General features: G+C 37.4%; 1 protein-coding gene across 4 annotated transcripts in view; it reads right to left on the bottom strand.

The window, feature by feature from the left end:
• The window catches only part of diaph2 (diaphanous related formin 2), a 454,593-nt gene that overhangs the window by 118,023 nt on the left and 312,110 nt on the right, over positions 1-24,460 (bottom strand). For all 4 annotated transcript variants that reach the window (XM_023328256.1, XM_023328254.1, XM_023328253.1 and 1 more), the window contains one exon: positions 19,150-19,274. In XM_023328256.1, the coding sequence (XP_023184024.1) occupies positions 19,150-19,274 (125 nt within the window). The remainder of the gene's footprint in view (positions 1-19,149; positions 19,275-24,460) is intronic.

The raw sequence follows: 24,460 nt of genomic DNA on the forward strand, positions 1-24,460 counted from the left end.
GTCCTTTTTTTTCTTTACAAAACAGAAAATAAAGCAAAACAAACACACAGGGACTATTTATTTTTCTCTGATGAAGGTTAAATTAAAAGACAGGACGTAGGAGGGTGTGGGGCGGCAGAAAGACGCCGTCCTCCTGTGGGCATCGCTCAACATCTCTCCGGCCGCATCCATGCCAGGCCCAGTTCACAACTTGCTCTATATATGTGACAACACTCACACTCTCTGCTACATATACATAAATTCATGGCGGCACTTTCCCCTCAGACACACACATACCCAATGTCCCTCATCACCTTGCTCAAAGATGAATGAGTTTGCCGCTGTCCTCAATCATTTTAATCACTTCAGTGGAAAATGCCTCATTCCCAGCGATCATCCTGCATAGCCTGGCAGCTATCTCATGAGTACACATTCCTGCTCTCCCCTGAACTTCCTCCCAACATACATGCAGGAACACCATGAGCTTCACTCCCCGATAATACAGCCTGCTATGATACTAGAGATTCTTGTTTATCAGCAATAACAAGATGCCTCTTGATAATTGCCAGTGGCGCTCTAAAAATATTTACCCATCGGCCTTTTGTGTAATCACGCACATAAATGCTAAAACATACTGTATTGCAAAGGTTTCAGACAACCAAATTAAATCCTCCAAATCTTCTACATGATTTGCTTCAATATTCAGCTGGTAGGTTCATGTATCCAAATCAAACAAAGTACCTGTTAAGGTTAGTTTTTATCAATGTATTTACTGTTTTGCCTTTATACGACTCAGCAAAGAATTCAGACCTTAAAAATCTGTTTTATCAATCCTATTGAATTATATTGTATACATTTTAATTCAACCCTAATACTTAATAAAGATGAACTATACTGTGCCTTGCAAAGGTATCCATTGTGTGATTATTTTCCCATCAGAATCAAACTTTAAACAGCAAAATAAAGTTGTGTGAAATCTCTATTTGGTTTACAAAACCTTAAAAAGTAAAAAAATGCATACATAAACAGCAACAAGATTGAAATAAACATTGTTTTTTTTAATTATTGGCATAGTTTTATTTATATTTACCAATATGCTGAAAATTAACATTGAACAATATGATAGCTAAATATAAGGTCATCAAGGAAGAAACCATGGTAGAGTCTAAATTTATAACCCTGACCACTATAGATGGTCAATTCCAGGTAAAAAAAAAAAAAAGTTTTAATTTGGTAAAGCAGATAAAGTTTTCTGGTCAAAAATGTAATAAAATAGCTTTTTTCTGATTATGTTTGAATACATTAAAGGAGGATTCAAACTCAAACATTTTTCTTTTTTTTGTACTTTTCAAAACTTGGAGCAGGATACAGTTAAATGTCTTTCATTGTTTCACAAATTGCTGCATTTATCTGAACCAAAAACCTGAATAGCAAAAGGCCAGTGTTCCACATTTGATTTTTAGAGAGTGCATTTAAAATCAGATTTTAAAATAGAATAAGTCATGTGCTGGTACTTATTATGTTAATTGTACTGAATTTTGACTTGACTATTTCAAAGATCATGGGACTTATACTTTTCAATCTAATTTCCATCCTCAAAACAGAAGAAAGTTCAATTGATGGTTTGGAGACACTGTGTTTTAAAAGGAAATTCACTGCCTTTGTTTTCCAGTAAATTAAGTGAATGCTATAAAGAATCTACCAGGATTCCCTGTGATGATAGCAGGAAGAGACTGGATGCTTTGACCAATGCAAAGGAGAAAGGTTTGCTCTGATTATCAACACCAGATGGTACAATCAGGGTAAAGGGGATTGTGTGTAGCTGGGACATCGACCTGCTGGTGGTTGGTCTCTGATCACATTACAAGCCTGAGGAGTTTTCCCACGCCTGTGTTGTTTGTGTTTATGTCCTTTCGAGAGTGCAAGCTGTGGCCATGTTGAAATCTTCAAAAACTGAGGCTTCAAAAACAATACCCAGGAGAAGAGGATTTTGAACAGGTAACATCCGTCTGCACGGAACCACACTATCAAAAGTTTGTAACTTCTCCAAATCAGAGGTCAGAAAGCATCTTAGGGGAACAATTGTACGTCTAAGGATTTGAACATTTTGGAAAAGCTAAAAGCACGGAAGCTTGTTCTGTTTGTATTTTCTTTTCACATTGGCACTGATATACCTTGGAGCCAGCAACTATTTCACATGTTGCTTACAACTAAATGCTTTATGATGATTAATCAAGACTTCATGTGAACAACACAAAACAATTAGAAATTGGGAAATGGAAGAACAATTATACTTAGCATTGTTTACTTTTTAAAGATGAGTAAAAAAATAAACTTTTGAGAGTAGTTTTAATTGAATGACACTCTAATTAATGCTCTTATTACCCCTTTGTCAGTTTAGGTAGGTAGGCATGATGTGTTAATCTCAGATAGGGAATAATGATGAGCTCTATAGAATGTCTGTTTTCCCTCCAAAAAAAAAAGACTTACTTCTAACTACCTTAAAACTATGTTAGTTTACTGCTTGCATTTAAAATCTGTTTTTTTTTCCCCTCCAAAACAAGTCCGGATTACCAGTAATACATGGGGGCATAATAATAGCAGAGAAATTGCTTCAAGAAAGGTGACTGTAAAGGTATGAAGTGCATGCATGAGGAAATTCAATGTCTGTCTTAGGGAGGCCAGGGAGGAGCACAAAAGGGAAAGGAAACATAAGCTGCAGAACAACAAGATAAGGGAGGTCTGGGCTGATATGAAAACTATCTCAGGGTGATATAAGACAACCACACAAAGGAGAGAGAGCCCGTGAAAGCACAACAGCTCAACCTTTTTGATTAGCAGGTTTGACAGGTGAGCTATATCAGTTCATGATTGCCAAACCAGCACCACATTCGAGGACTACTCAACACCCCCTCCCAAGCACACACTATCGCCAAAGACTCAGGTGAGCTGAATGCCTAAAGAGGCTTTGACAAAGAGATGCAGGCAGCCTGGTCAGGGTTTGTCCAAGGATACTAGAGCCCCGCTAGATGGGGAAGTAAATGAAGCACATACAAAGCTGTGGCACAGAGGAAGACCCTGAATAGACTGCCGGATATTCTGAACAATACTGAAAAATCAACTGCACAACAAGGCCACCAGGCAAAGAAGTGTTTTTGTTTGCTTTTTTTTTGTTACAGTTTTTTTTTTACCAATCTTGCAACACAGAGACTAAGAAACTTTCCTCGCTGTGGTCATAAGGCTCTATAACTCATCTCTGCTATATCAGAAGGGAACAAATCAACAGACAAGTAATCTCTGCTCAAATTGCATTTCTTTGTTTGCAAGAATTTCTTCTTTTCAATGTGAAAGTTTGTTCTACTTGATCAAATACGATATGTTCTTTTCAGTGAAATGTAGTGTTTACATCTTCTGTTTAAATACTTGTTTTTGATGACAAGTTTAACATTTTTTTTTCTCTCTGTTGAAAGGTTTCTATTGTAGTGCTCACTAAGTGTTGTTACACTAGTGCTGGACCCTTAGCCTGGAAACTAAATAAACAAACTCAAATGCCAAAATTTACCATGTATTCATGCACTTACTATAAAAGGCCACTTGATGCAATTCTACTGATGTATTCTGGGTTTATAGATTAATCTGTGATGATTGCTTGAATACAGTTGGACCTAAGTAATACTGAATATCCTTTTAAAAGTTATTTCAGTAATTAAGCTCAAAATTATACATAAAATACAGAATCATTTATTTATGTTAATTGTGATTTAAGATTGTAGCTATTGAAATTTTGATAATAAAAATAAAAAAAAGATTTTGTTTAAATTTATGACCTAAACAAACAGGGAAGACTGCTGACTTGACATTTGTGCAGCAGCAGATGTTGCACAAGTATCAGCATCAGATGGTCAATGGAACTGTCCACTAGGAGAGTAAGCCATAAATGTCCGTTGCTAAGAAAAAGTTGGCTGCTCAGATTGATGTTAGCAAGCATATTACTGGAAAGTTAGTGAAAGAAAAAAGTGTGATTAAAAAACATACAAAAAAGATGATTCTAGCCATAGCCCACATTTCCTAAACTCTTCAATCAGTGCCACACACAGACTATCATATTCCTTGAGTTGACCCAGTGCTGAACAAGAGACAACATCAGAAGTGTCTGATCTTACTCAGACAGAAAAAGATTTGGACTGTTGCCTACTTGTCCAAAGTACTGCTTTAGGAAAGCAAATTTTATATTTCATTTGGAAAGCAAGGTCCTAGAGTCTAAAGGAAGAATAGAGGACCACAGTAATCCAAGTGATATGAGGTCTTGTGTCAAGTTTCTAAAGTCGGTGATGATTTGCAGAGATACGCCATCAGCTGGCATAACTCTAATAAATTTCATTAGCTTTAAACCATGAACTAAAAGAACTGAAATGTGTCACTGCATCTAATAAATCATCAGAGTTTACCTGATTTACTGAAATAAATGAAATTTACTGATAAACAAATTGACAGGAGTTTCCCTCGTGAAGAAATGGAGTGTACAGGAACAAAGGTGTCTAAGGCGACCTTGCTCACAGAGGTTTAGGAATATAGTCACGACAGAAGCCTCATGCATCTTACCCTTGATGTATGATCCACTAAAAATGAGCCTCAAGACCACATTCAGTCCACAAAGTGTGTGAGAACTGCAGTCAGTCATTCAAATTTCCCCATTATTCTCCATTTTTTGACACTTTGTTACAACTTGCCCCAAGAAATGGTATGAAAACCTTTCCAACCAGTGTTCAGTCACAATTATGGGTGCCATGATTTGCTCCACTGAACTGGAGAGTTTCTCTCACCATGTTTCCAACACAGAAAAGGTACATATCCAGGGGGCTGATGGTTTGATAATAGCAAATGCACAGTGATGCAGTGCAAAAAACACCCTGTCACTATTAAACTGTGCAGACACGAACCAACACATCCTACTAGATAACACCTACTTGTACCTGCACCTCTGAATGTGTGCTTTCACCATCGCTTTTGTTACATGTCAAGTGCCTTGCAAAAGTATTAATTCTTAAATTATTAACATTTTTGACATTTTGACCATTTACAAAACTAAAGCTGCTTGCATTTGAGTGGGACATTATTTTTTAAAGATTTTCACAAATAAAAATCTGAAAGAGGGACATGCATTTGTTTGTTCATCTCTCCTGAGTCAATATTTTGTAGAACCACCTTTTATTGAATTACAGCTACAAATGTTTTGTGGGTATATCCCTAACATGTTTTACACATAAAGGTATCATTTTGTACATATTCTTTGCAAAGTACTACATGCTCAAGCAGATTAGATGGAGATTATCTTTGCAAATAAGGCCTGTCAGATTTTTCTATAGATTAGGATCTTTATATCATAAGGTCTTCTTGCACGTGATTCCAAATGGAACACCACCGAAGTGCAATGCGATATTCCCATTACTGTTTTCAGTATTGTGGTTGATGTGGTTGTGGTTAACTCTTGATGAAATGGTAAATACCAGAGTTAAAACAGTGGGTATGAATAATAATTTTTGAAAATATAAAAACAGTAAAAAACAACCAATTTGGTTCTGTATTCAATTAAAAATATAGGTAAACACTGACAGAAGTTCAGCATCTTTATGTTGGGCAAAGAGTAAAAAACTTTCATTTGTATCTAAGAGACATCATAAAAAGCAAAAAAGAAACTTTAATGAGAAAAACGAGAAGTATTTTCTGTCAAATGAAATCACTTCACAAAACAAAGATAACTGCACCAAGCAGAGGGACTGAGGCAGTTCTTGCATTTGGTTTAATTAGATTACACATACTTAAGTTTGTACCTGGCCCAAGCGGCATGCCAAGGTATAAAAATAAAAACTCTCTGTGTTGAAAGTATCTTTGTAAAACAAATAACATGTTCGGACAAAAGAATGGATCAAGCATTTTTAAACCTCTGTGAATAACCTTGAACTCCATAAAAAGTAAGGTTGAAAAAAAGGTTCTCACACCAAAAAAATAAAAAAAGGAGACACATGCACTCAGTTTCTTTTCCATGCACTTTAGTTAGAAGGAAAAGCGACACGATATCAAAGCAAAAAGCCCACAGATCAACCAGAAGTCTCTATCAGAAAAAATGAATTCAAGGTTGGTTGCTGGTTCAGGTAGCAAATGTGACACACCATGGCAGAAGTAGAACAAGTCACCAAAGCACAGAGGAAAGAAAAAAAAGAAAACATCAATTTCTGGGAAAATTCTGATTTTTGTTTTTGTATTTTTAAGAGAGTAAACTTTATGTTTGAAATTAGCTTTCTGACTGAGTAATTAGACCCGGCAGTGCATTTGAGTGTCAAGGTGGGGAAATGCACAGCTGATTAACATACCCTCTTTGAATGGCTGTTCATACTGCTGCTGTTGTTGGTTTCAGCCAATAAAACATGGCGATCAAAGCAGATACTTCCTGGTTGGGTTATTGAAACCAGCTAGACTAAGCTGAATGCATTACTCATAAACTGAACTATGTCTGTTATAGCATATCGCTACAAACATTAAGCAGAAGGAAGAAGTGCACAAGAACATGGATAACTGCAGCCTTAAGAGGGTTGTGAAGGATTGATCATTCAAGAACTGGGGGTTGAGAAGGAGAAAGTTAGTGTTTTAAAAGTAACCAGTGAAAGTGTTATCTAAACCAGGAGTAACATTTGTTGTATACCCTGTGTTAAACCATTAGAACTGTCCTTATCCGGGCTGTAAAAAAGGACTTTGGTTTTTTCTCAATGGTCCAGAGTCCTTAGATGAAATAAATTTTGAATTTGGAAATGAAAGTGCAACAGTCAGGAGGAGGAGGAGAGAGGATCAGAATCCATGTTGCCTGAAGTCCGGTGGGAAGCTTCCAGAGTGAGTGATGATTTGGGAAGCCATGTTATCTGCCGGTGCTGGCCCACTGATTTTATTGAAAAAAAAGTCGTACTGGGAGTCTACCAGGACACTGAAGAGCAATTCATGTTTCAGTTCTTTATTTTTTCTTAGTCTAGTATCTAGAGAAAATTAACTATATACTTCAAATACCATTCTCTGTGCATAATAAATGTATACAATTTGAGTTTAATTTTTGAGCTGAAATTAAGAAAATAAATTACCTCTACAATTTTATTTTAACTTGTCCCAATGCTCCTGTACCTTGTACTTACTGCAAGAAACTTAAAAGCTTTCATCAGCCATGTGATGCCTTCCTGCATCCTACAAAACAGCGTCATCAGTGCAACCAGCTTCATATCTTGAGGTCACCCTGTCTATCCATGCTGCTAATTGGAGGTTAATATAAACTCACAAAACCCTGTCTTTTGTTTTGACTTGCAGTACATTAGCGCCGCTGATAAGAGCCATAAAGACAGTTGCGAATACTCCATTTTCTGTGACGTGCCTGACATATTACTGATTTAATGCGGTGGAGAGAGGTAATGAGGAAATCAACATGCAATTCCAGCACACATTAGATAAGAGAATAGCCTCGGTGGCAAGTCGGTAATGGCAGCCTGTGCCTTCCAAAAAAAAAAAAAGACAATATAAGATGTAAAGATGATGCAGAGATGCAGCACAAAGTAATGGCAAATGAAAATCTCGGTTTGCATGTAACCACACTAGACCACACAAGTGGAATGAAGACAGAGAACAGCTCATTGATTGGTTCAATTGATGAAACAGTCAATCGTTCATTGACCTGTCCGCAAAGAAGCAGGCAGTGCTTCCTGACATGTTTGGCCAGCTCAAACATCACACACTACTCACAACAGAAGACGAGGATTTTATCTGTCTCTGTTAGTTCATACACCAAGTAATAATACAGTGAGTATTAACAGTGAGTAAAACAATCAAATATCTAAACTAACTGAGTTTTAACATTTCCAAATGCCAAAAAAAGATATTTATAAATTAAATTATTGACGTTTCCTGTAGAGAAAACAAACACCACTAGTGCTTCGATGCCAAGAAGCAGTATGGAGTTACAGCCACTCAGCACATGTCATCAGCGGAGAATATCCTCTAAAAGCTGGAATTCAACAGTGTGTTTTGACAATTCTGTCTCAGCCTTGACTGGCAGAGAATGGCAGCCAATCCCCATTTCAAATGTGACAAGCAAAAACAAAGCCTGTCAGAATGAGTTGGAGAGATGTCTACTGAGAGCCACATGTGGAGAGAAACAGAGTCAGGGGGGGAAAGTGGTGGAGGGAGAGGAGGCGGTTTGGAGGAGAAACCGTTACTCCTCCGCACGACTCTGTCCCTGAGAAACACGTCATGCTGCTCCCCCCTCAGTGGGGGATTCTGACAGGATACTGTCTGTGCAGCACTCCCCCCTGTGTGATTGATGAGTCTCATTTTGCCAATTAATGGAGAATCCCCTGTTGACTACCATCAGATTGCCGTTTGTAACTGTTAGTGTTTCTGACTGTCACTGATTCCTTTTAATTAGTGATCTCTTACTCTTCTGACTTTTCCATAGTTTCTAGGACTTTCAAAGCGAAGTGCACAGTGAAATGCTGGGGAACTGGTGTACTGTAGTCATCGTCCTCATGAATGGACAGAAACCTTTGCACAGCCTAAACAACAGTGGACATTTTCTTTGAAGAAACAGTGGTAACATGAAAGTTACTCTGTTCATCCTGCTATGCATGTTGGAATATGTCCAAAAAAGCTTTTCATACAAGCCCTAAGAAATAGAAATAAAAATTTTGTGAAACATTAATTCCTGTCAAGCAGGTTAAAAGTTAACTACTAGATATATAGAGGGTAAAGTTTTCTGCTACTGAGTATTTATTTATTTATATTTATTCATTTTCTCACTAAGTGTGTCAGCTACTTAAACCTTCAGCATGCTGAGATGAGTAAATCTTCACCATTGGAGAAAAACGGTCTACATAGGGTAGCATTAAATTAATTTATTGAGTGGACGTTTGTCAGGACTCAAGTGCAAGCCGGAGGCAGGCAAGATCAGTGCTCAGTTGTATTTTTATGAAATAATAAAGTACCTTGCAGAAACGTCAAAGGTAAGAAGTTGAAAGGGAAAGAAAACTTCCCAAATCAATAAAGAGCTGGGGAGAAAAAGCACAATTAAAATACAAAAGGAGAAGAACTGACAAGGAACAAATGAATACCGGTTCCCCAAATGCTGGGGTGATGATTTCTGGGCATTAAACAGAAATCATCATGGTATTAATGAGGCTGGTCTCATTAATACCAGCCTCTATCTGTGGGGAAATAAGGGACAAACTATTATGAATGGCTTGTAAACACAAAAGGCAAATGACAACAATCTCCAGCATCATGACAGAGATATGTAAAAAGGTGAGAAAGGGTTATTCTTTTTAAAGTACATCATAAACCCCTAGATAGCAATAGTGTGTTAAATGTGCTAATCTTACAATCAGTTTTTTTTATAAATGCAACAGTTTACATGGATAATAAATCACTATGTAACCTAATATTTTAGAAGATATAAAACATGGATAATCAGAGTTTAAAAAAAAGCAAGATTATACATAAAACAGAAACATAATCAAAGGAGGTTAAATAATATTTTGGAAGGTTAAAACAAACAATAAAAATATGAACTAAAAACTCAACAAAATTCAATGACAGAAAAAAGAAGAGCTTTTAACCACCAAACCAGCTGATGATGATGACCTTTCTTTGTAGGAAAAGATCCAACACTTTCTGCAGGAAATCCTACTGGTCTAAAACTAGAAATACAAGTAAACAATTTCACAGTATGACTTCTTACTACATTGATGGTTGTTACTAATATTTTGTTGTTGCACAACACCTTCCCCTCCCCTTCTTTTCTTGACAATTTCCAGCTTCTGTGGTTTACAAGAGAAGCTGAATAAAATGATGTATTATTTCTGACTATGAGGAGCATGACATTTCCATCTTCAGTGAAATTTCACTCTTACTGTCTTCTATTGTGGATTCACACACAAAATGCTGTAAAGCCTTTCAAGGTCTTATTTACTTGACAAATAACTCTGGTCGCGTTTCTCCTCCACTTGCATTTGATAGAATAATTTGCCATCAATGGGGCACACCATTCACCTGAGTCTCAGGGATTTCATTAAAACATCAAATGAAAGTGAAATCATGAGCCATGACGGAGGAGAGCCAGGATGCCTAAGCAGAGAAGCATGGCTGGTGTCTACTGCAGGATTAGAGCTCGGCAACAAGTGCTCATGGGGGGCTTTGCATCAAACCCAGGAGCCCATGACAAATGAGGGTGGTTGGGCCTCTGTCTATTAACCTGCACTAAGCCCGGGCCTTTTGGGGAAGTAATGAGGTGCAGATTGGAGCCTCTGCCGCTGGGTTCTTAGCCTGAGTTTCAGTAGAGCAGAAATAATCAGCAGAGACCTGTGTCAAAAGTAGGAAAGCTATACAACTGCTGAGCAACACACAAAAAGACTAAAATAAAGTAAATCAACAAAACAATTCATTCCCAAGACTTATCACATATTGCCTGCTTGCCACTTAACTTCCCATCCTATATTTTGACCTCAGACCAAAGAAGTTATGACACTGAAAGTGTGTCAGACTGTGTTTTATACAGCAGGTTAGCTGGCCCGAATACCTACAGGACATGACATATCCCAGAGGACTCCCTAAAGGACTGGCAGGGCATGGAGGCTTTATCAGAGGAATGTGACACTTGTTCTGTCTGGAGCTCAAGGTTCAGAGTACATCAAGGGAGCATCTTCTGTGCTCCAGGCCACACCCCCTCTCAGCTCCAGAGAGCAGCAATCTTACTCTACTGGTAAACAGAGCTGCCTCATGGGGCCAAGTGTCACAGTCTAACAAGACACTGATTGGCAAACGGTAAGGAAATTCTCTCTCATGGCATGAGGGCTAAGAAAGCCACTGTCTGGAAGTGACAAAAGTGAGTAGAAACAAAATATTTTGGACACATTTTGCTCCAAAAAAGTTTTATTGTTTGATAGAGATTACCACCCTGATACTTGATGATGCAGTAAAGCATTTTTAATTAGGTGATAAAATAAAACTGAAAAGTTGGACATTTAAATGCGTTTTTTCCTGAAACATATGTTTCCTGGATTTTTATTAATGTTCCTGCATCTGACATGAATCATAACTTTCAATGATTTGTGAGCTACAATTTAAAATTTTTATATGTTAAACATTCTTTTACTGGCTTTTAAAGCTTTAAATGTTCTTGATTTAAAGGCAGGTCTTTAATTAATCCCGAGAGTTGGGGGGAGAAAAGCCTACAGGGAAGCATCTTTGACTTATTATGGCTCATGACTGTAGAACAGACTCCCTAAGGACCTGAGGGCAACTTGGAGGGTTCACAGTTTTACAGGAAAAGGCAAGATACAGGTAAATCCAAAATTATTCATATCCTTGAGAAATTTTAATAAACCTTTTAATTATACCAACATGTCATCTGTCTGGACTTTTTTTTTAATGTCAGTTTGTTTTTTTCCCCCATAGGACTACATTTTTCACTTTTCGGTCAGCTTTTTCCCTAATTATGACTAATAAATAAGATCCAAACATCAAAGGTTTCATGTGACTTTCAAACAGCGCTGCACTCTTCTTCTGCAGACTGTGAAACTGCAGAAACCATGCACTAAACTGTGCCACCTATGTGCATTGTATATTAATAACATTATTTGTGTATTTATAACTTTATGCATTATTAGCTTCCCAAAGGAACAATACCTACAATTTTGTAGTATTGCTTTGTATGTTGGATTTAATTTTCCCTTTGGAATTCCCTATTTGTAATAAAACAACATCAAGTAAATAATGAATAACAACGTCCTTACTGGAGTTTTATTAAATTTACTTTTAAAAAATGCGCACAACTGCAAAGTGATGAAATTATGGCCTGTGTTGGCATCTTGAAGTTTGTTACATTAGGCCCTTAAGCCATGCTAAGCTTGTAAAGCGCCATGTTGCTGATTAGATAATTTCTCTGTGGCAGCAGCGACTCAGTTAATATAATAACCGACGTATTCTCAGTGCAGAACGCAGAATATATAAGAGCTAGTGCTGCCAAGCACACCTAAAAACACAGCGTCAGTGTTTCTTTTATGAAAACTGATCAGTCACACATGAATGTTTCTGCTATTACAGTAATGGAAATCAGTTTGATCACATAAGATGACACATTTATGAAAGTACATGTTATAAAATAGTTCTGTTACTTTGTGAGAGAAGCGCGAAAGAGTCATCAGATCCCAAACTTGATTTTAAAAGTGTTCCTCCAGACAACACATAGTAAGAAGTGTTAATTTTCTTTGTTTCTCCTCCAACATTGCATTATTCATTATGAAGCATCACTAGTTATTTCACAGAGTGCACTAATCTGTTGCTTCATCCTTTGTCTTTACTTGATTTGAATCATTGAGGTGACAGACATATTCGTAGAACTCAGGAATGAGATAGGACTGTTTCCAGGCACCTTTATTTATTTAAAGTCATTTCCACAGATTTTTTCTCGTTGTAATTAAAAGCCGACGTGGTTCGGCTGTGCTCTGCTTAATTGGCCAAGCAGTTTACAGTGCATTTCATTAGCGGCGAAAAACACACGGGGTGAATAAAGGGGTGAATAAGAGAAGGTGGTGATTAGGAGGGAGTGCTAACACACTGGAAAGGATTTAGGAAGGAAGGTTGAGGATTTTTTTTATTTATAAATATAAATTATTAGGCCTTACCAAAAGTCCCTCTAGCATTAGTTGACCCACTTTTTTAGATACTAAACAGACAAAATAAACCAAACAAATCGGGAACAATAGTGCTTGCTCAAATGCATGGACTGAAATGAAAAAGCACTTACCCCTTCCAGATTTCTTCTGCTTCTGCCTTTTTGCTTCACTCATAAAAAAAATCTAAATCTGCCAAAGAGAATCTGGGAAAATACAAAATGCAGTGCCTGAATAATAATAATAATAAAAAAAACAATTGCCCCCTAAACCTAATAACTGGTTGTCACCCAACTGTCACCCGAAGTCTCACCTTCCAGTCAGTCTTTAACGTTGCTGTTTGCACTATCTTCTTTTCAGAATCCCTTTAAATCAGCTGCACTGGATGAACAGTCCTTTTAAGCATGTGCCACAGCATCTCAATTGGATTTTAATCCAGGCTTTTACTGGGCAATTTCAATGAGTCTTTTTTGTTGTTTTGTTTTTGCCATTCAGTAGTGGAATTGCTGTTTTCTTTGGTTCCTGCATGCTGCTTGACCCAAGTGTGTTAAGGTGGAGTTGAAGGTCACAATACGGTACCAGTCTCCCATGGATTATACCGTGTTTATCTTTGTTGAAGGAGGAACACTGGCCTTAGCTGATGCAAGTGTGTCCTGCGGTGTATTAAATTTAATAATCTCCTGAAAGAGTCATCAACAAGCTTTTTCAGTACTTTTGGGAGGACAGTCACCAGAGTTACCCTGTTTTCTCCATTTATGGATACTCGTTCTCACTGGAACCCCAAAGCCTTACAAATGGCTTCATAGCCCTTACCAGATTGCTAGATGTGAATTAATTTCTTAATCTATTATTGGATTTCTTTAGAATAGTGTTGTTTTTCGAGATCTTTTAGCCTACTTAATGCCACTTCTGTGAATTCAAATCTTAAGATGTTGTTGATCACAGTAAAATCATGGTCTACCAAGGGTGGTGATTATATTTTCACTTTCACACAGGAAATTAAATCCTTATATAATAGACAACAAGCAAGTCTGGCACAAGAAGAACGAATAAAAATGTATACTAGTGAAAGTGGTTTTCACAGCAATGTAACTTAACGGTTATGTTTACCTGCAAAACAAATGTAGGTGTTTTTCTACTTACAATCAGCTAGCTGCTAAATAGAACAAGTGTCAGCCTTTTATTTGACAATAAGTGTCTCTTGCAGCACTTCTACACAAACCAACCTCGTAGCCAACAGCATGTCTTAGACAAGAGCCATCCGTAAACATATGATAGTGAAGCTCTCACTTTGAAGACTGAGCTAAATCAGGGTGAAGACTGCAAGAGAAACATGGAACCTGTGTAAATTTCTCTGTCAATTTTTAAACCATAGCAAAAGTATTACAGGCTTGCCTCAGGGCTGTTAAAAAGTGCATCTGCTCTGACCCCGTGTGGGTGGACTAAGCTGGTTTCAGAAAAGGACTCTTTGAGGATGGCGGGCCCAAATCCAAGGACTTCAGGCTTCAGTTGTACTAGTAGGTATCAGTTACAAATGAAGATTTGTACTGTTGCTCAAAGAGCCCTCTCCTGGTATGCAAACAAAGTAAGTAAAGCAATAAGTTGGATTCTTTAAACTATTTTGCTTGCCATTCAGTAGTAGAGCTTCAAGGTAAGTAAACATAAATCTAGAAGTCCAAACTAACTGCGTAAACTCTTGGGTAAAGAATGGTTCTTTACTAAAGGAAAACCTGAGCATGAACAACAGGTTACTTCTCTGATCGGATAATGAGTAATTGGAGGACAAATTGATAAATGATTGGACAGAGAAACAAGGACTCCAGTTCTTTCTCAACATGTGCAATTACAACAAACAGCTTGACATAACCCTTAGAGAAACCCAACTGCAGTGTTGCTCATTTCCAGAAGCACAAATTCTAACCAAAGTAATACAGCTTAATGACACCTTCCTCCACACTGTCACTCAGTGTGGAGACAACAAAATACTCTGAGTGTGGTATTCAGGGAAATAAAAGGTTAAGCTGAATATCAATACGTTGGGTTAAGTCATTAAGCGCGACACAGGGAGATGTATTAGACATGTCCAAGCATTCATCAGGCTTCTGCTTGGTTTCTCATAGCGCCCCATCGAGCCACCTCACTACATCAATATTCTAGTATGCAGAGTCCCACTCTACTCTGCTCTGTGACAACCAGCACCAAACACACATTTCTACATCTATGTGTGTTTGTGTGTGTGATGGTGCATGTGAAAGCAATAGCTTCTGCAGTGAAATAAGGCTCTCTAGGGTCTTGTGCCTCAACTGTAGAGCCTTTCTGGGCCCCCATTAGTTCTGACAGATAGAGATCACTAAACTGCTGAACAAACACCCCATTCAGTAATTTGCATATATTACAGTAATGAAAAGAGAAAAATGTATCAATAAAGCCAAATGGAGCCTACTGGTAAGTCTTTCTCTTTTTCTTTCTTTCATTATTTTCCTTTGCTATCATTTCGGGCAACAATTTTAACTAAAAGGTAAGCAAGTAATTTGACAACTTCTTTATTGACTTTTCACTTGACAATAATCTAATTTCTTAGGCTTAAATTAAAAATAGAAGAAAGGAGAGTAAGCAAACAAAAATTAAATAGGAAACATTGCTTTTAAACTATGATTTATCTCTAAAAAATATCATTTACACTAAAATATGGCTCCTCTATTTCATTGCATCTCTACTGCTAATGAACACAAACACTGACTGTCTCATTCATCACAGCCCACATCAGGCAAGACAACAGAGCTTCACTTAACTTTTTCAAGGCTACTCAAGCATCAAATGCATGACTTTTAGCTGGTGTTGTTCCTCCATCTGTCATGCATCAAGGAGCCAACATCCCTTTTCTCCCATCCCTGGATAAAGTTAAAAAAGCATCTTTACTTTAATTATTCTACTTTATGTGTATTGATGAAACTGAAAAAATTATTCAGGCTATGAGAGTGCAAGACTTTCAGTGGATATCAGGAAGTTTAGGCAGATTATAGCGATTATTTTGCACTTTCAAACCTCGGTCTGTCATGGAACATGTCAGATTTAGAAAATGGTGGGAGCCTTTTTGAAATCCCAGCAGTACGATAAGTCTCTGCGTTCTCTCATAAATACTCACAAAAATATAAACTTAGCAATTATTATGTCTTTGCTTAGAAACAGTGAAATTATTTTACAGCTACTGCAGCAACACACAACTCAACGGAGTTATTTTACCTCCTTATGTTACAGTTATAAAAGAAAAACTGGACTCAGCTAAAACAGGTAGGTTAAAGCTTTTAAAGAACTACACTTGCTAACCGTTCCAGACTTACTGCAAATATACTGTACTTACTGCTTGTGTTTATCTAAGAGAAGAAAGGACCAAATACAGATCACTATCACCAGTAAATGTAAAAACCCCACAATCAACATTGTGTCTGTGCTTTTCTCTTAAATGCATTCATTAAAACACAATCAAATGTCACTACATTATAACTGGTAAAAAAACATCAGCTGAATCTAGAACATAATAATTTTGTTGTATTTCTTCCAATAGTAGAGGCAGCAAAACCAGGAAATTACGTTATCTATGTGAAATACCATGAGAGAAGATACATGGCAGGGATGGCATACAGTAACGTTAAAGCAGAGAAAAATTCATAGGTTAACATTCTGGAGATGAAAATTTAAATCTGTTTCATCTCTGTTCAGCTATATTCTCAGGTGGCTGAACCACCAATAAAGATATATAAAGCCAGTGCTTGATAGAAGTACCTGTCTGGCTTCAGAGAGTTATCATCAAACCGAGAGGAAATGACGAGAGGTATTTCTGTCAGTTAAACTTGTTTTGAAATTAACCTGCAATCAAGTTTTTTTCTCCACTGAAATGGACACAAAACTGCTAAAGATGGCAGATGTAGCCCACTTTAATTAGCTGAAATTATGTCTAAGAGACACTGGAGCGTAATGAGTTTTGGTATCATGCCAACAGTCGCAGAGAGACAAAAATGAAACATTTTACTTTTCCACAAAAGAAGCATAAGCAGCACCTAAAAACGCTACATAGTAAGCTACATTTCATTTGGAAGAGCATGGTTACATCTCATCAACTTTTAAAACTGAGTTTTTCTATCCATTTCCAGTGATTAAAATATGAAAATGCCATTTATGACACAGTATCTACTGTACCTTCCTTTTCAGTACATTAGAATAAACGTCCCAATGAGTCTCATCTGTAAGATTAAAAGCACCTTTGGAAAATAACTGTACTTTTTTTTTATTAAGCCCACATTTTGTAAAAAAATTTTTGGTTTGAGGTAATATTCTAATTTTAAATGTCATGTTTTCATGAAGTGAAAAATCATCATAATTAAAAAATGTCTTTCAAAATGTCTTTCAAATATCCATCTGTGTGTAATTAATCTATATAATGTTTTTCACTTGGTGATAAAGTTCCATAAATAAATGGGTTTTTCAATAATATTCTAAATTATTGAATGGGTCTGAATACATTATGAAAATTTAATTTGTTTTGCTTATTCAGATATTAACTGATATGAAAAAAAATTAAGTAGTTCTGAAAAAAGTATTTTGTTGCTTCCTCATACCCATTCTTTAAATAGTATTTACACTCCTCTCTGCTTTTTCATCCAGCATATTTACAGCAATTAAAAGGAAGAACAGAAAAAAATAAATAAAATGTTAAAAATGCGCTGTAAAACATCGCGTTCAAAGCTTTCCTCAAACTTTGTAAGAGTCACAGTAAATGTAGAAATAGGTGCTCATATTGCACCAAAACAACATTAAACATTTGTTTAACTAGCACATTCTGAAAACACCACCCATATGTAAGCAGAGTAACGGCAGTATCATGCTGTGGACATCTTTATCTTCTGCAGAAATTTGAAGGAATTGAGCTAAATTGAAGGTAATTCTGAAAAAACAGGTTACAACAGTCTTGAGACTGGGTCAGCAATTGAATGGTTTAGATCACAGTATATTTATGTGTTAAAATGGCCTAGTCAAAGTAAAAAACTGAAATCTGAATTAGAGTCTTATAACAACTCCTATTTACAAAAGCTCTCCATAATATCTGACAGTTCAATCAGTGCCTTTTCCAAAGCAGAATGGCAAAAAATGAAGCAGATTTAAATTTGCGGATGCATTGTGTCCAAGTAATAATAATTAAGGGCTATAAATTATTTTTTCAACCCGTAATTATGAAACTAGAATCCGCGATAGACTTTGTTTAAGAAAATAAAGTGTAAGGAAAAGACAAGAACCAAAAATATCAGAGACTTTTAAAGTTTTCTTAGCCTTTAACAGCAAAAGATTCAGGTGAGATTGGGAGAAGAAGGGGAGTGAGGTTTTTTCAGGTCATGGCCAGTCGGCTTCTCACTGCTAACCTCTAGGGAGGAGCTCCAGACAGTGAAAGAGAGCCATACTGCAGTAAATCTACACTTCCCCATTTCCTCTCGCTCTAGCCCTCCAGTTCTCCAAGGATTCAGGGAATCAATACTGGCATCAGGGGGCAGAGCAGCTTTCCTGCCTGCTAGCTCCTGAAGCCATGTGAAAGCCTCCGGTTTGCTCATTCATTTTAATTTCATCACGTTAAATGCTTTTTGGGGATTTAAAGCAGATTATTTGTGATCTTAGACTATCACTCTTATAGCACTCAGTATCTAAATAAATGCCAGATTAAAGGCAGAAAGTATCGTGTTATGTGTTAGTACACCCATACAGTTTTTCAACTACTCAAGAGGTTTTTTTTTTTTTATCATTTTTTATTACGTTAGAAGCCACAGAAAGGATCCTGGAGAGTGTTTTAATGTTTTTACTCTTCCTAATGTAAGGGAATCTAACCTTGGGGTGTTGACATGAGATTTGATTTTCACCATTGATCAAACTTGCAGGTTGAGGACCTTCTTTCTCAGAGAGGTTGTTGAAAAAAAAAAAAAGCCAGGGACAAGGCTAATTTAATTTTGGGGGGGAGCAGAGATGCTCAGGTTAGAGTGAAGCACTCTGTTATCGAAACGGCAGCGGTGCCACGAGGAAAGACGGTTCTGTGGAGAGGCTTGTGTGGTCGGTCAAGAGATGAAATCAGGGATAGGTGATAATATGGTGTGAGGGGGCTAGAAGCCCCTATTAGAGGCCCTCAGGGGACAGGCAGCAGTGGCAGAGTGCAGTAAAAATAGCCATGGGCACGACTTCACTCTTGGGACACAGGAAGGAATGAAGAGGGAGATCTGATCAACATTTCGGAGCAAGGCAGTTGGATCCATTCCCACCACACTCCCCTGGGTGTCACCTATCACACCAAGTGACTTAAACTGCTCACCGCTGCCGGGCAGAACACAAACATGCACGTTTACGAGCAACACCGACAACGCGGCATGTGAAGTTATTCAGTGTGGAGGAAAACAAGCATGTGGAGGTGTGAGAATCATCAGATTAAAAAGGATATGGACATCTTTTCCACAAACTTATCTTGGAGGTCGTCCGTTTTGGGGAAGTTCTCGATATCGTTCTCCAGGCGCTGAATCTGCTTCTCCATTGTAGTCAGACTGCCCTTTAGAATTTCAGCAGACACTGTAAAAAAACAGAAAAGATAACAATAGATCATTATCAACATTTGGATTTACTGGAAATAATAATAATAATAAAAAAGTCCTTCCTTCCCCTAACAAAATCTACACAAACGTCGCATTCAAAGAAAAACCAGCTGCAACCGAAGCAGACTCTGTGTTGCGACAAACTGACTACAGTAAACTCAATTTGTGTGTGGCCTAGAAAGCCTGCATGCGTGCACCCCTGTGTGTGTGTGTGTGTACAGTGTGTAGTTGTGTCTGCTGTGGCTCATTAATCAGTCTGTAATCACTGTTTGCAGAGTAGCTGTGAAATCCACAGTATTCAGATTAGGCCTTTCAAGTAGAAACTTCAAACAGCAAGCAGTGTCTAATGGGATCAGACGGGACAGGAGCATGGATGAAGTCCCAAGTTTAGGTTGCACTTTTAGTTTTATTGATGCACGCAGATGCAATATAAATAACTTTAGAGGCTTTGTCAATGAATTGCGATTCCGGCTAAATTTGGCTCACAGAGTACTGAATCGAAAACCTTTTGGCTGATTTTCATAGCCATGAAAGGAAAATAAACTCCTAAGTGGATTCATATGTAAGATGAGTAGTTACCAAGAATCTTGGGCTGATGATGAGAGTGCACATGAATGATGAAAACACTGATAAAACTCAGACTTCAATCAAGCAAAACTGGTTGAAGAGCATGTTTAGGGTTTCCCAGATTACACGGGTTTGTATTTTTTCTTAAAAAAGACCAAAATTCTTTTGAAGCTCAGGGTCAGGACCTAAAAAAGTTCAGGAGTTTTACAAAATGGCTCACATGAGATGCAAAATTGAGTTCTTCTGTTTGTATTCCAGAAAAAAATTGAAAATATCAGTAAAATAATTTTCAGGAATATAATTTGGATAATCCTAGAACCAACAAATGTGCCTTATTATGTCAAAGAATATTAGAAAATGTGACAAATTTTTAAAAATGCTGTGCTACTCCCCTTGACCTTCTTTACTCTTTATCAAGATATAACCCCCGATTAATTGTTTAGATTAATGAAGTAATTTATAAAGAACACATATAGCACATGGTTTAGACATATGGAGATTCTTTTGTTTAATATAAATTGGTGAGAAAAATTAAAAAATATAATGTTTTCAAAGCTAGAGACTTGGAGCTCATCACCAAAGATAAATCTGTGAGATGCCAGTTGATATGAAAAAAGCTTGCCAGCCATTATAAAGGACTTTGTTATGCCAAATAAGATTTTTCCATTTTAATACTGTTCTTTGTTTTATCATCTTTTGACAAATGACTTACTCACATATACACAAAAATAACGTCTGGTCTGAATGGATATAATTGTACATGCAAAACAGGGGAGTGAATCATTTTGAGATGAACTGGATGTAAAATGATCAAATACACTTAGAGGTAAATGCAGTGGCATTGAGATAAGGATTAAGAAGCCATCAGACCATTTCTATTTTTTTTTTCTTTAACTAGGTTTTAAAGTTCAGATTTAGTCTCAGTTTGTTTTCAGACAATTAGAAAAAACAACAGCAATTTAGCTGACAATTGGGTCTCAAACCACCTCCAACCAGTCAACTAAAATTCATCCACACACACATTTCGACCAGATCCACATACAGTTCAGCTGTAATTCAGCATGAGTGAAGCCTGAGCTCTCTGTCATTTTTGGACTTTAGAGCTAGCTGCCTGGATAGACAGACTGGGAGATTCCCAGCCCCTCCTCCCCAATTCCCGTAGACTCCACTCCTGGGAACGACACCGAGCAAAACACAGTATCACATAGCCTGTTTCTCCACTGATGGGGCCTCTGAGATCCCTATGCTTTGCCACTGTGATCTTAGCTTCACTAACGGTGAAAGGGGGGAAGCGAACGAGCAAGAGAGGTGGGCTGATGATGCAAGAAAAGAGACAATTACATTCACACTGAGCTGCTGGGAGGTCTTTGTCAGGCACTGTGCCTTCTGATAGTAGCATTACAGTAGCTTGAGGCCTGACTGATAGTACTGAGTAATGGTTTGGCTGAAATACTGATTATAGTAACTACTGTAGCCAAGAAATAGTGGCTGAAGCAAAGTACACTGGGGTTTCAGGGGAGCTGTTAACAGGATCAGAGCACAGCCATGGGACTGCTGAACAGACTATTGTTTACATGGGAGCTGCCCACCGCTGAGACACACTGACACAAATATAGAACGTGAACTGCTTACCCTGAACAAATCTGTTTCTTATACACCACAATGTATATGCTCAAAGGCTAGTTAATGTTTTTTTAGAACTACACGCAGCACGTAGTATCGGTTCATTGTTGAGATAATCACTTGTTTACAAAATCTAGCACCAATTCCTTTAGGATATAATTAGTAAATCTACAAAAAAAAAATCCTACTCCAATATCCAAGGAGAAAAAAAATAAAATACATAGCAACACTAGAGTCCCGTGAATGCATATGAGGTGGATCAGAGGAGAAACGGAGGACGGGAGGGGCTGGACATTCTGGTAATGGCTGTGAGGAAGAGCAGCACAGGTCTTTTAACAGGCACACTTTACGGAAATAACCGCGAGGCTGCATGATGTATGGGGGACAAGAAGGAGAGCAGGGAAGACAAAAGGCAATTTGAAAGACAAGATTCTAACTTAACATATTTATTGATATGAGGTCTGTAACACTAGCTGTTGGCACATTCCTCCTTCCTACAGGGGGGAGGAAAAAAGGGAAAAAACGAGATAAAGACAGAGCACATTATGTTTGCCATGTACCGCTCAAATAAAGTGTCAGAGAAACACACTGTGCAGCTCACAATACCAAATCAACCACAATAATGTGAATATGTCAACTTTCGGTTCGGTAATTTATGAAAGGGGCAATTTTCTTTTTATTTATAGACAAATAATCCCAGTTTGACAGGCAAAGTTCTCTTTCAGTGCTGCTTTAGGTTACAAAGAAAATACTTACAAAGACTTTTTTCCTTTTTACACATGTAGACAAAGTCAAATGCTACATACATTTAAAACTGAAGGTCTTTCATAAGTGCATCTCGAACCTTTGAGAAGTGAACACATGAGGTATGTTTGAGTCGTTTTTTGCATAAAAATACACCAACATTTCTAAAAGCTACTACTTCAAGACAAGTAGTCGGGGTATCCAGAGTGCAGTCCGGGGGCTATTTGTGGCCCTTGGAATGATTTTCTAAGGGCCAATCATTCCCTTGGATGATTTGTCAATTTGCAACTAGTAAAAAAAAATAAATTAATTAAAAATCTGAATTTCACAAAATTATTTGATTTCCACTTAATTTTTTCAGGCACACAAAATTTGTTGACACCACTGCCTTTTAGATTTACATCTTCATAATAAGAGCAGCATTAAAGTTATCACACTGTAACAATCTGACACTAGGTCTACCTAAAGTGAATAAGTGAATGCACTTCTATTGAGTAAACTTCTACTTTATTTGATTTGTGGGAAAAATCACGAAACTAAAAGTGAGAAACTGTGCTGCGTTGTGAAAGTGCTTAAGCAATTCACTTCAGCACTTTCACAACATCGTGGGTCTTGGTGGAGTTGTTGCACATGAACTCTATTAAGGACAGCTGTGTTGCACTCTAACTACACAGTGGGCACCGGAGGTGATAGCACCCACTCAAGACAGTGTTTGTGATTCCACCAGATGTACAACAGCAGGTTTCAGAGATGTCCTGAAAAAAAAAAAGAAAAGACTGGTATATGTGAATTTTTTTTTTTTTCTGAAAGTGATGTCAACCTCATGGTGGAGGAAGAAACGGTGCAGGGGCTGTAAGAAAACTTTGTCGCAGATGAAACGCTACAGATCTGTGGCCCGGCGGAATCCCGGGGTTAGAAGCAATCTCGACCCAGTGTGACGTCTCCCTCTCACGGCCCTCCTCGCATATGCAACACAAAATAAGCGAAGGAGCAACCTGGGAGACTTTTTAGGATCTGTGCATCAAATGACATAAAATTGTTAAGACAAATTTTATCTCACAGGAATACCAGTTTTAGTTCTGTTTGTTTTTTTTTTCTTTCTTGGTGGCATCTAAAAATGAATTGGAGATGAAGTGGAAAGCAGATTGCTTCATGTGGAAAACATGAAGAAAAACAAAAATCTGTGCTCCTCTTTCCCCTAAGCCTCTCAAGTTGCAGCAGCCAGAGTGATACTGTTGCTGTGGCACAGCAGTCACATTGTTCTTTCTGATTATCTTGGATCATGTGATGTTACAAACAGCAGGCAGGAGAAAGTGGCAAATTAGAAAATTTAATGGACAGCATAAACAAAGAAATGGGGGGACTGCTAGAGTAATCTATAAACATTACGGTTCAGTGTTCAGATATCAGACGACTGGTGTCTTCCTGCTCTGTTATAAATAAGTAAATAGTTTCAGTTATTCATCAAATTCTAAATATTTATGTTACGTTGAATTATTTATCATTACACAGATATTTAAGAGATAGCTATTGCATCATGATAGAAAATAAACAACTTGCATAAGCACAGCTGCAATCAGTGTGAATGTTTTAATACTTGCGTGAAAGTAACAGTAAATCTTCTATTATTTTGCTCTATATTCTTCTTTCATTTATCATCAAGATGGAATCTTTAATGTACCACAAATATTAACTTTAAAACAGATCTGTGAGTCTGATTAAATTAGTGATAATTCCCCATCCATCCAACAGCGGCCCCGAAGTGGCGTTTCATGTAAATCATATGATCTAATGTCAGGACATAAATAATAAAACAAATTTAAAATGATATGTCTTACTATTAAGTATTTTTCCATGATTGTGTACAACATACTTATTTAGGTACATGTAAATGAGGCGGTGCATAGTGGCACAGTCCCTTAATTTCTAACTACTTTGTGTTGATCTACCCAATAAAATCCAAATAAATCAAAGTTTGTGGGCATATCTTGACTCAAAGTGAAAAAGTTATATATGTATTAATACTTTTGCAAGGGACTAGATTTGAACCCTGTAAAAATAAACAAATGATTTCAGTACCAACTTGATGAGAATAAAACCTGACATAATTTTTAAATTATAACATGTGAATGGATGTATGGGGAAGACCAAAAGAAATATCAAGAAATGAGGGGAAAAAAGGTTTCTGTACCTCACTCTCTAGAGGGAGGACTTGTTTACAATGGGGGT

Source organism: Xiphophorus maculatus, chromosome 23 (assembly GCF_002775205.1).
Source record: "Xiphophorus maculatus strain JP 163 A chromosome 23, X_maculatus-5.0-male, whole genome shotgun sequence".
Taxonomy (NCBI): domain Eukaryota; kingdom Metazoa; phylum Chordata; class Actinopteri; order Cyprinodontiformes; family Poeciliidae; genus Xiphophorus; species Xiphophorus maculatus.